This window comes from Entelurus aequoreus, linkage group LG12 (assembly GCF_033978785.1).
Source record: "Entelurus aequoreus isolate RoL-2023_Sb linkage group LG12, RoL_Eaeq_v1.1, whole genome shotgun sequence".
Classification (NCBI taxonomy): domain Eukaryota; kingdom Metazoa; phylum Chordata; class Actinopteri; order Syngnathiformes; family Syngnathidae; genus Entelurus; species Entelurus aequoreus.
In genome coordinates this window covers 71192814-71206086 of record NC_084742.1, presented here as the reverse complement: position 1 = coordinate 71206086, position 13273 = coordinate 71192814, and the positions used below count along the sequence as shown (strand labels likewise).

At 33.7% G+C, this 13273-nt stretch overlaps 1 protein-coding gene across 1 annotated transcript in view; it reads left to right on the top strand.

Annotated features, from left to right (window-relative positions):
- The window catches only part of LOC133662523 (zinc finger protein 800-like), a 70740-nt gene that overhangs the window by 47298 nt on the left and 10169 nt on the right, over positions 1–13273 (top strand). Inside the window, exons 5-8 of the mRNA XM_062066606.1 lie at positions 6028–6171; positions 6467–6638; positions 6710–6890; positions 9271–9433. Of these exons, the coding sequence (XP_061922590.1) occupies positions 6028–6171; positions 6467–6638; positions 6710–6890; positions 9271–9433 (660 nt within the window). The remainder of the gene's footprint in view (positions 1–6027; positions 6172–6466; positions 6639–6709; positions 6891–9270; positions 9434–13273) is intronic.

Sequence of the window (13273 nt, the reverse complement as noted above, 5' to 3'; positions counted from 1 at the left end):
CTAGATTTCATGGGAACATTTTGAAATTATCTGTGGTTTTTACAGCATTTTTCTCTAAATGAAAAAAACTGTACTTTTTTTACTTAAATTAATTAAATTTCCCCTCGGGGATTAATAAAGTGATTCTGATTGCGGTAAAAAAAACACACACAAAAAAACTGGCAGCTCAAGCCAACATTTTACTGTAAAATTCCAGTTTTTTTTAAAATTTAATTTACAGTAAAAAACAAATGTAAATTTTACAGTAAAATTCTGGCAACTTGACTAGATTTCATGGGAACATTTTGAAATTATCTGTGGTTTTTACAGCATTTTTCTCTAAATGAAAAAAAACAGTACTTTTTTTACTTAAATTAATTTAATTTCCCCTCGGGGATTAATAAAGTGATTCTGATTGCGGTAAGAAAAAAAACGAGAAAAAAAACTGGCAGCTCAAGCCAACATTTTACTGTAAAATTCCAGTTTAAAAAAAAAATTTTACAGTAAAAAACAAATGTAAATTTTACAGTAAAATCCTGGCAACTTGACTAGATTTCATGGGAACATTTTGAAATTATCTGTGGTTTTTACAGCATTTTTCTCTAAATGAAAAAAAACAGTACTTTTTTTTACTTAAATTAATTTAATTTTCCCTCGGGGATTAATAAAGTGATTCTGATTGCGGTAAGAAAAAAAACGAAAAAAAACTGGCAGCTCAAGTGCCAACATTTTACTGCAAAATTGCAGTTTTTAAAAAAAATTTACAGTAAAAAAACAAATGTAAATTTTACAGTAAAGTTCTGGCAACTTGAGCAAGACACTTCACCCTTGCTCCTGATGGGTGGTGGTTAGCGCCTTGCATGGCAGCTCCCGCCATCAGTGTGTGAATGTGTGTGTGTGAATGTGGAAATAGTGTCAAAGCGCTTTGAGTTCCTTAAAAAAAAAAAAGGTAGAAGAGCGCTATACAAGTACAACCCATTTACCATTTAAATATTGTCTAACTATGCAAAAATATATCATCAAACATTCAAACCATTTTTAAATAGAAATAAATATTAATAATAATGATTTCAAAGCAAGTTATCCATTAAATTGTGCAATGTCAAAGTAGCAATAGATTTCATGGGAACATTTTGAAATTATCTGTGGTTTTTACAGCATTTTTCTCTAAATGAAAAAAAACAGTACTTTTTTTACTTAAATTAATTTAATTTCCCCTCTGGGATTAATAAAGTGATTCTGATTGCGGTAAAAAAAACACACACAAAAAAACTGGCAGCTCAAGCCAACATTTTACTGTAAAATTCCATTTTTTTTAATTTTTAATTTACAGTAAAAAACAAATGTAAATTTTACAGTAAAATTCTGGCAACTTGACTAGATTTCATGGGAACATTTTGAAATTATCTGTGGTTTTTACAACATTTTTCTCTAAATGAAAAAAAACAGTACTTTTTTTTACTTAAATTAATTTAATTTTCCCTCGGGGATTAATAAAGTGATTCTGATTGCGGTAAGAAAAAAAACGAAAAAAAAAACTGGCAGCTCAAGCCAACATTTTACTGTAAAATTGCAGTTTTGAAAAATTTTTTACAGTAAAAAAACAAATGTACATTTTACAGTAAAATTCTGGCAACTTGAGCAAGACACTTCACCCTTGCTCCTGATGGGTGGTGGTTAGTGCCTTGCATGGCAGCTCCCGCCATCAGTGTGTGAATGTGTGTGTGAATGTGGAAATAGTGTCAAAGCGCTTTGAGTTCCTTAAAAAAAAAAAAGGTAGAAGAGCGCTATACAAGTACAACCCATTTACCATTTAAATATTGTCTAACTATGCAAAAATATATCATCAAACATTCAAACCATTTTTTAAATAGAAATAAATATTAATAATAATGATTTCAAAGCAAGTTATCCATCAAATTGGGCAATGTCAAAGTAGCAATAGATTTCATGGGAACATTTTGAAATTATCTGTGGTTTTTACAGCATTTTTCTCTAAATGAAAAAAACTGTACTTTTTTTACTTAAATTAATTTAATTTCCCCTCGGGGATTAATAAAGTGATTCTGATTGCGGTAAGAAAAAAAACGAAAAAAAACTGGCAGCTCAAGCCAACATTTTACTGTAAAATTCCAGTATTTTTTTTTTTTTAAATTTACAGTAAAAAACAAATGTAAATTTTACAGTAAAATTCTGGCAACTTGACTAGATTTCATGGGAACATTTTGAAATTATCTGTGGTTTTTACAGCATTTTTCTCTAAATGAAAAAAAACAGTACTTTTTTTACTTAAATTAATTTAATTTCCCCTCGGGGATTAATAAAGTGATTCTGATTGCGGTAAGAAAAAAAACGAAAAAAAAACTGGCAGCTCAAGCCAACATTTTAATGTAAAATTGCAGTTTTAAAAAAAAATTTACAGTAAAAAAACAAATGTAAATTTTACAGTAAAATTCTGGCAATTTGAGCAAGACACTTCACCCTTGCTCCTGATGGGTGGTGGTTAGCGCCTTGCATGGCAGCTCCCGCCATCAGTGTGTGAATGTGTGTGTGAATGTGGAAATAGTGTCAAAGCGCTTTGAGTTCCTTAAAAAAAAAAAAGGTAGAAGAGCGCTATACAAGTACAACCCATTTACCATTTAAATATTGTCTAATTATGCAAAAATATATCATCAAACATTCAAACCATTTTTTAAATACAAATAAATATTAATAATAATGATTTCAAAGCAAGTTATCCATCAAATTGTGCAATGTCAAAGTAGCAATAGATTTCATGGGAACATTTTGAAATTATCTGTGGTTTTTACAGCATTTTTCTCTAAATGAAAAAAACAGTACTTTTTTTACTTAAATTAATTTAATTTCCCCTCTGGGATTAATAAAGTATTTCTGATTCTGATTCTGATTGCGGTAAAAAAACACATAAAAAAAACTGGCAGCTCAAGCCAACATTTTACTGTAAAATTCCATTAAAAAAAAAATTTTTTACAGTAAAAAACAAATGTAAATTTTACAGAAGAAAAAATGTACTGCATGTAATCGCAAATTATGTTTATTTAAATATTGTGTAAAAATATATTATCAAACATTCAAACCCTTTTTTAAATAGAAATAAATATTAATAATAATCATTTCAAAGCAAGTTATCCATCAAATTGTGCAATGTCAAAGTAGCAATAGATTTCATGGGAACATTTTGAAATTATCTGTGGTTTTTACAGCATTTTTCTCTAAATGAAAAAAACAGTACTTTTTTACTTAAATTAATTTAATTTCCCCTCTGGGATTAATAAAGTATTTCTGATTCTGATTCTGATTGCGGTAAAAAAAACACACAAAAATAACTGGCAGCTCAAGCCAACATTTTACTGTAAAATTCCAGTTTAAAAAAAAAAAAATTTACAGTAAAAAACAAATGTAAATTTTACAGTAAAATTCTGGCAATTTGAGCAAGACACTTCACCCTTGCTCCTGATGGGTGGTGGTTAGCGCCTTGCATGGCAGCTCCCGCCATCAGTGTGTGAATGTGTGTGTGAATGTGGAAATAGTGTCAAAGCGCTTTGAGTTCCTTAAAAAAAAAAAAGGTAGAAGAGTGCTATACAAGTACAACCCATTTACCATTTAAATATTGTCTAACTATGCAAAAATATATCATCAAACATTGAAACCATTTTTAAAATAGAAATAAATATTAATAATAATGATTTCAAAGCAAGTTATCCATCAAATTGTGCAATGTCAAAGTAGCAATAGATTTCATGGGAACATTTTGAAATTATCTGTGGTTTTTACAGCATTTTTCTCTAAATGAAAAAAACAGTACTTTTTTTACTTAAATTAATTTAATTTCCCCTCTGGGATTAATAAAGTATTTCTGATTCTGATTCTGATTGCGGTAAAAAAACACATAAAAAAAACTGGCAGCTCAAGCCAACATTTTACTGTAAAATTCCATTAAAAAAAAAATTTTTTACAGTAAAAAACAAATGTAAATTTTACAGAAGAAAAAATGTACTGCATGTAATCGCAAATTATGTTTATTTAAATATTGTGTAAAAATATATTATCAAACATTCAAACCCTTTTTTAAATAGAAATAAATATTAATAATAATCATTTCAAAGCAAGTTATCCATCAAATTGTGCAATGTCAAAGTAGCAATAGATTTCATGGGAACATTTTGAAATTATCTGTGGTTTTTACAGCATTTTTCTCTAAATGAAAAAAAACAGTACTTTTTTACTAAATTAATTTAATTTCCCCTCGGGGATTAATAAAGTATTTCTGATTGCGGTAAGAAAAACACACACAAAAAAAACTGGCAGCTCAAGCCAACATTTTACTGTAAAATTCCAGTTTTTTAAATTTTTTTAATTTACAGTAAAAAACAAATGTACATTTTACAGTAAAATTCTGGCAACTTGACTAGATTTCATGGGAACATTTTGAAATTATCTGTGGTTTTTACAACATTTTTCTCTAAATGAAAAAAACCAGTACTTTTTTTACTTAAATTAATTTAATTTCCCCTCGGGGATTAATAAAGTGATTCTGATTGCGGTAAGAAAAAAAACGAAAAAAAACTGGCAGCTCAAGCCAACATTTTACTGTAAAATTGCAGTTTTAAAAAAAAATGTACAGTAAAAAAACAAATGTACATTTTACAGTAAAATTCTGGCAACTTGAGCAAGACACTTCACCCTTGCTCCTGATGGGTGGTGGTTAGCGCCTTGCATGGCAGCTCCCGCCATCAGTGTGTGAATGTGTGTGTGAATGTGGAAATAGTGTCAAAGCGCTTTGAGTTCCTTAAAAAAAAAAAAGGTAGAAGAGCGCTATACAAGTACAACCCATTTACCATTTAAATATTGTCTAACTATGCAAAAATATATCATCAAACATTCAAACTGTTTTTTAGATAGAAATAAATATTAATAATAATCATTTCAAAGCAAGTTATCCATCAAATTGTGCAATGTCAAAGTAGCAATAGATTTCATGGGAACATTTTGAAATTATCTGTGGTTTTTACAGCATTTTTCTCTAAATGAAAAAAAAAAACAGTATTTTTTTTACTTAATTTAATTTAATTTCCCCTCGGGGATTAATAAAGTATTTCTGATTCTGATTGCGGTAAAAAAAACACACACAAAAAAAAACTGGCAGCTCAAGCCAACATTTTACTGTAAAATTCCAGTTTAAAAAAAAAAAAATTACAATAAAAAACAAATGTAAATTTTACAGTAAAATTCTGGCAACTTGACTAGATTTCATGGGAACATTTTGAAATTATCTGTGGTTTTTACAACATTTTTCTGTAAATGAAAAAAAACAGTACTTTTTTTACTTAAATTAATTTAATTTCCCCTCGGGGATTAATAAAGTGATTCTGATTGCGGTAAGAAAAAAAACTAAAAAAAACTGGCAGCTCAAGTGCCAACATTTTACTGTAAAATTCCAGTTTTTTATTTTTTTTAATTTACAGTAAAAAACAAATGTAAATTTTACAGTAAAATTCTGGCAACTTGACTAGATTTCATGGGAACATTTTGAAATTATCTGTGGTTTTTACAACATTTTTCTCTAAATGAAAAAAAACTATACTTTTTTTACTTAAATTAATTTAATTTCCCCTCGGGGATTAATAAAGTGATTCTGATTGCGGTAAGAAAAAAAACGAAAAAAAAACTGGCAGCTCAAGCCAACATTTTACTGTAAAATTGCAGTTTTTTTAAAGAAGTTACAGTAAAAAAACAAATGTAAATTTTACAGTAAAATTCTGGCAACTGAGCTGCCTTTTTTACATTTACAGTTAAATACACAAAATTTTGAGGTGAAATGATTGCAACTTACCATCATTTTTTTACATTTTACTTTAAAAAAATCTACTAATAAAATGCATTAAACAACTGTAATAATAGTATTCACTGTTCGAAGAGGCACTCCAGGGCCAAACATAAGTGCGATGTGGCCCTCAGTGACACGCCTGCTCATATGAGCGTTTGTAAAGTCAGTACTGTAAGAAAGTGTTGCTGCGGGTGTTGCAGGCACCAGCCAGCTGAGGCACATGCTGCTGCGGGAGGTGGACACCATCTTCGAGTGTAAAGTGTGTCGCAGTCTCTTCAGAGGCCTGCCTAACCTCATCACGCACAAAGAGTACTACTGCCTGACACGGCTGCCGGAGTACGACGGTGAGTGTTCACACCTGCACGCACGCCAACATGGCCGCCGCGCACTCGCAAAGGCACGACTATCATCGAGTCTCACGGCATTTGTCTCACTCTTTCGTCTGCTGTTATGTAGACTGATTGTGTTGGTAATGAACTTGCTCCTTAATGCAGGGTTCATTACCAGCGCCTGAGTGGTATTTTGTTGAAGTGCTGAACCGCAGTTATTTGTCATCATCGAGGATCACCCACTAAACGGCATCTTTCTCCCTCAGTCTTTCACCTCCCAGATGTCATTCTTGTTTTCTCTCGCTGGCAGGAGATGACCGGCAGAGTGTGGCCCTCAAGGATTTGACGGATATCATATATCACAGAGGCGACCGGCCGGATTATGTGGTCCGGCTGGAGCCCATCCAGACCACCAGCAAGGCCGTGTACCAGTACTTGACCACAGAGGAGGATTTGGCGCGCTATCCATCAAGGGCCCCCAGGTAGGCGCTTGGCAAACGCACTCGATTCCTCGCCATAAACGACGCTGACCACGGTGTGCCGCTGTTGACAGTGCCAGGGAGAGTCCGGTCGCCTGGGAGCGAGAGTCCATGGAGATTGAGACAGACCCGCTCGGTGGTCCACAGAGTCCGGCACAAAGCCACCACAGCCAGGGGAAGAAAAAGCGTGACGCAGAGGAGGACGAGGCCACGCAGGAACCACCACAGGCTGAGGACGAGGAATCCACCAGTGGGGTAGGCAGCAAAACACTTTACTCTAAATTAAGCCTGGGCAATTATTTTGACTCCGGGGGCCAAATTTAGAGAAATAAATGTGTCTGGGGGCCGCTATATCTATTTTTAGGAACACTAATACAAAACCTCACAATAATGTCTAAACCAGGGGTCACCAACGCGGTGCCCGCGGGCACCAGGTAGCCCGTAAGGACCAGATGAGTAGCCCGCCGGCCTGTTCTAAAAATAGCTCAAATAGCAGCACTTACCAGTGAGCTGCATCTATTTTTTAAATTGTATTTATTTACTAGCAAGCTGGTCTCGCTTTGCTCGACATTTTTCATTCTAAGAGAGACAAAACTCAAATAGAATTTGAAAATCCAAGAAAATATTTTAAAGACTTGGTCTTCACTTGTTTAAATAAATTCATTAATTTTTTTACTTTGCTTCTTATAACTTTCAGAAAGACAATTTTAGAGAAAAAATACAACCTTAAAAATGATTTTAGGATTTTTAAACACATATACCTTTTTACCTTTTAAATTCCTTCCTCTTCTTTCCTGACAATTTAAATCAATGTTAAATTACTTTTTTTTTTTTATTGTAAAGAATAATAAATACATTTTAATTTAATTCTTCATTTTAGCTTCTGTTTTTTCGACGAAGAATATTTGTGAAATATTTCTTCAAACTTATTATGATTAAAATTCAAAAAAATTATTCTGGCAAATCTAGAAAATCTGTACAATCAAATTTAAATCTTATTTCAAAGTCTTTTGAATTTCTTTTAAGATTTTGTTCTGGAAAATCTAGAAGAAATAATGATTTGTCTTTGTTAGAAATATAGCTTGGTCCAATTTGTTATATATTCTAACAAAGTGCAGATTGGATTTTAACCTATTTAAAACATGTCATCAAAATTCAAAAATTAATCTTAATCAGGAAAAATGACTAATGATGTTCCATAAATTCTTTTTTAAATTTTTTCAAAAAGATTCAAAATAGCTAGTTTTTCTCTTCTTTTTTCGTGCAGCACTAGATCGTGCAGCACTAGATCTTGCAGCACTAGATCTTGCAGCACTAGATCTTGCAGCACTAGATCGTGCAGCACTAGATCTTGCAGCACTAGATCGTGCAGCACTAGATCTTGCAGCACTAGATCTTGCAGCACTAGATCTTGCAGCACTAGATCTTGCAGCACTAGATCTTGCAGCACTAGATCTTGCAGCACTAGATCGTGCAGCACTAGATCTTGCAGCACTAGATCTTGCAGCACTAGATCGTGCAGCACTAGATCTTGCAGCACTAGATCGTGCAGCACTAGATCTTGCAGCACTAGATCTTGCAGCACTAGATCTTCACAGATGTTAAGTGTCCTACATGCAGTGGCCGTCCATTTCAAAAAAGCTTGGTTTACTCCTTTTCGGACGTGCTGTAATGACACAACTGGAATTGTGTCGCTGCGTTACATTGTATCGTATGCATGTTCCAAGTAGGGCTGCAACTAACGATTAATTTGATAATCGATTAATCTGTCGATTATGACTTCGATTAATCGATTGATAATCGGATAAAAGAGACAAACTACATTTCTATCCTTTCCAGTATTTTATTGGGGAAAAAAAAGCATACTGGCACCATACTTATTTTGATTATTGTTTCTCAGCTGTTTGTTACATGTTGCAGTTTATAAATAAAGGTTTATTTAAAATCAATAGCAATATTTCTATTGGTATTCATATTGCTCCATTTTTAGTGTAATAATGCTCATTGTCATTTCTGTATTTTTATTTTTATTTTAGCTAACTGCTTATTTGCTATTACTTTTACCATCATATTTGTACATGTCGTATTTGCTGATGTTGCTCTGTTGTTGTTGTTGTGTTTGCTGTTGTTGTTTTTGTCTCTCTGTCTAATCCCCCTCTTGTCCCCACAATTCCCCCCTCTGTCTTCCTTTTTCTCTCTTTCTATCCCCTCCTGCTCCGGCCCGGCTGCACCAAATGATAATATAAATACATTTAATAAAGTCAAAATACAAGTAAGGCAACAAGAGAAGTATCCTACACTTCTCTTTTGCAAAGTAAATCTGAACAGCCGATACGGGCATCTACATCTGCTATATGATTTGCCCGAGAAGCTGGGCAGGACATTAAAAAAATTAAAAATTTAAAAAAATAATAATTTTTTTTTGAATTTTTTTTAAAATTGTTTTTTTTTAAAGCCTCTGCGCATGCGCATAGCATAGATCCAACGAATCGATGACTAAATTAATCGGCAACTATTTTTATAATCGATTTTAATCGATTGAATCGATTAGTTGTTGCAGCCCTCGTTCCAAGCTGGAACTGAACCGAACTGATGTACAAGCACAGTCATGGTTTTGTGTTTCTGCCCTGCACAGGTGGATGATGTGACCATCTCCTGCTGTCTGTGCGGTCAGGACTTCAACTCGCGCCGCAGCATCAGGCGCCACTGCCGCAAGATGCACCAGACCAAACTGGAGGAGCTGCGGAAGTTCACGGAGACGCGCACCGTACCCACCAGCCTGCTGTCCATGGTGAAAGGTGAGGGACTTGCTTTCACTCGGGGGGGGGGGGGGGGCACGCACGTCTTTAGAACCTGTTTAGGCTGTTTGGTTCTGCACTTGAACGATCTGTGGCGTCTGAGATTGATTGTTGATGAATCCACTGGCCTCCCGCCGTAGTCCACCCGTGTAAATGTTGTTAGCAAACATGACAATGCTGGGGTGAAGTCGGGGACTGAGGACACACCCCTGAGGTGCCCCTGTGTTCAGGAGGAGAGGGCAGGTGTTTCCTATCCTGACATTCTAAGGTCTGTTCCTGAGAAAGTCCAGTATCCAGGTGCACATAGGGCTGCCACTGCTGCAGATAATAGGTTACAGCACAGGTGTCAAAGTCAAGGCCCAGGGGCCACACCTGGCCCACCACACTCTAGAAAAAATGTGAGTCAGTCCAGCACTTGATTTTTCTCACTAAATGTATTTCTTTTTTGACATTACAATTGCATGTATTTTGACTTTAATTGTATCTGATCATTCAACAGACATATTATGAACATACAGTACAGGCCAACAGTTTGGACACACCTCCTCATTCAATGTGTTACCTTTATTTTCATGACTATTTACATTGTAGATTGTCACTGAAGGCATCGCAACTATGAATGAACACATGTGGAGTAGAGATGTCCGATAATATCGGCCTGTCGATATTATCGGCCGATAAATGCTTTAAAATGTAATATCGGAAATTATCGGTATCGTTTTTTTTATTATCGTTATCGGTTTTTTTGGTGTTTTTTTGGTTGTTTTTTTTTAAATTTAGTAAAATAAGATAAATAAATTAAAAACATTTTCTTGAATAAAAAAGAAAGTAAAACAATATAAAAACAGTTACATAGAAACTAGTAATGAATGAAAATGAGTAAAATTAACTGTTAAAGGTTAGTACTATTAGTGGAGCAGCAGCACGCACAATCATGTGTGCTTACGGACTGTATCCCTTGCAGACTGTATTGATATATATTGATATATAATGTAGGAAGCAGAATATTAATAACAGAAAGAAACAACCCTTTTGTGTGAATGAGTGTAAATGGGGGAGGGAGGTTTTTTGGGTTGGTGCACTAATTGTAAGTGTATCTTGTGTTTTTTATGTGGATTTAATTTAAAAAAATAAAAATAAAAAAAAATAAACGATACTGATAATAAAAAAAACGATACCGATAATTTCCGATATTACATTTTAACGCATTTATCGGCCGATAATATTGGCAGACCGATATTATCGGACATCTCTACAATGTATCCATCAATTTTTATTACAAATATGATAAATGCATCGATAATTGTGTGATAATTAGTGCTATCAAATGTAAAAAAAAAAAATCTAATTTAATCACAATTTTGAATTGTGATTAACCAAGATTAATTACAATGTTGAATTGGGATTAATCGCGATTAACCATAACTTTGAATTTGGATTCATTATTATTAATCACAAATATGAATTTGGATTAATCATGACACTAAATTGGCCCTAGTGTGTGAATGTTGTCTGTCTATCTGTGTTGGCCCTGCGATGAGGTGGCGACTTGTCCAGGGTGTACCCCGCCTTCCGCCCGAATGCAGCTGAGATAGGCTCCAGCACCCCCCCGCGACCCCGAACGGGACAAGCGGTAGAAAATGGATGGATGGATGGATGGATGATTAATCACAACCTTGAATTTGGATTAATCGTGATTAATCACATGTTATTATTAGCTTGTATAATTTCATTTAACCTACAAAAAAAAAAAAGCCCGATATTTGGACGCAAATGCAATTTTATTGTCAGAATGTCATTCAGGAACATTTTTAAAAAATGTTTTACTTGATTTCAGTCATTCATTTGCTCAAAACTTGCTATCATTTTTATCCAAAGTCCCATCTGATTTTATTTTGAAGTGCAATATGCACAGTCGGTGTCTCATCATCCTTGGTTGAAGTAAGGCAGCATGTACGGTTAAAATAAATAGCATGATTCATTTGAATGTATACATGATGTATGCGATGATTAATCACATGCATTAACTCAGGGGTGTCCAAACTTTTTCCACTGAGGGTCGCACACGGAAAAATTAAAGCATGTGGGGGCCATTTTGATATTTTTCAAACCATAACAAAATATATGGATTTTTTATTTATTTTACCTTTAGGGGTCCTGGGGACCATAAAGAGTCTCAGTCATTAAAATGTTAAAAATGAGTCAGATTATTATTTTTTTAAAATTATTTAACACTTACAGGAAATCTTTATATCAACTTTAAGTTGATATAAAGTAATACAAATTAAAAAAAATGTTTTATGGCTTTTCTGTCAAAAACAACTTAGTTTTTTTTATAGTAAAACTGAAATATGCAGTATTTAGTCATTAGAGCCCTAAAATATCAATAATGAAGGACACCATTGATTTTAATTATTTCATATTTTTGAGTAATCACAGTGAAAATATAAATAAAAAATCACTGAATATATTTGGTATCCAAAAGGTGCCCCACTCATAAAGTGGTACATTTTTATTAGGTTTTTCTTTGACTTTCAACACTTAAGTTACGAGATCAACTTCAGATATATCTGTCCATTTTATGCTGGAACTATTATTTTGTTGGTTTTATGCGCTTTTGTCGAAGAAAACTTTGATGTTTTTATATGTCTACTACTAGGGATGATGTTTGATAAGGAATTATCGAGTTCGAGCCTATTATCGAATCCTCCTTATCGAACCGATTCCTTATCGATTCTCTTATGGAGTCCAGATAGGTTGTTGTATATGGAAAAAAAACACACAATATTTGGTTTAACAAAAACTCACTTTTATTATATAATAAAAAAATAAAATCTAATAAATAAATAAATATTGACTGTTACCCACCTAAAAAAATAAAATAAAAAAAATAAATATTGACTGTTGTTACCCAAAGTATATTAAGTGGGATTTTTCAGAAAAACAAATATATACAGTAACACAAAAACAAGCTGTCTCTGTGATCACTATAGGTGTATAAATAATAATATAGTGTTAAATAAAATCAGTCCCTTGGGCACAAAACTGAAAATAATACAGCTCTCCAAAAAGTGCACTTCTGCTGCTATTGGAACATAACTGTTTGTTATGATGCTTTGACATTTTTGCACTTTATTTCTTTATTGAAAGAAAATTCTATGAAGAGAAAAGTTCTTTGCAAATGTGGTTACAATGCTAAAAAATGAAAAGTTCAAGCTAAAAAAAGAAATACACTTTATTGAGTTAACATTATTTCTTTATGGGGGAAAAATGTTATGAGCTAGAGAATATAACAACTACACTACCCAGCATGCAACGGGAGTTACGAGCATGCGCGGTAGCCCCGAAAAGTGTTGCATGTTGCCACGCTGTGAAAGTAAACGTCAAGTACTCAGCCAACACGCCTCGTCTGCATTATTTATAATTAGACAGACAACACATCTACAGTGTGATTTTGTAACGTTTACAAGGAAAGAAAAACAAAAGTTAAAAAAGGGAGATATGTTGTATATATATGTATGTGCTGCAGTTGCATTAAGAAGGTTGCGACAGCTGCCGTAAAGGAGGTGCGTTGCTAGCCTGGTTGCTATGTTTCCGGTTGGTGGTAAAAGTGTTGGTCATGTGTTTTACCCTGCTCAAATCTCTCAGTAAAGTTATTCGATGGATTATAGCTTTTGTTTTGAACTTTATTACACCTTGGAGCGCTTTTTCCCGTCCATTGTTTTCCTGCTTTCGCTATCTGCGCCTAATGACTGAGCTACGTGACGTCAATTCTTGTGATGTCCCACGGAGCATTTCTGGTCGGGACGGGATTCGAATAAAGAATCAACTCTTTTCCTT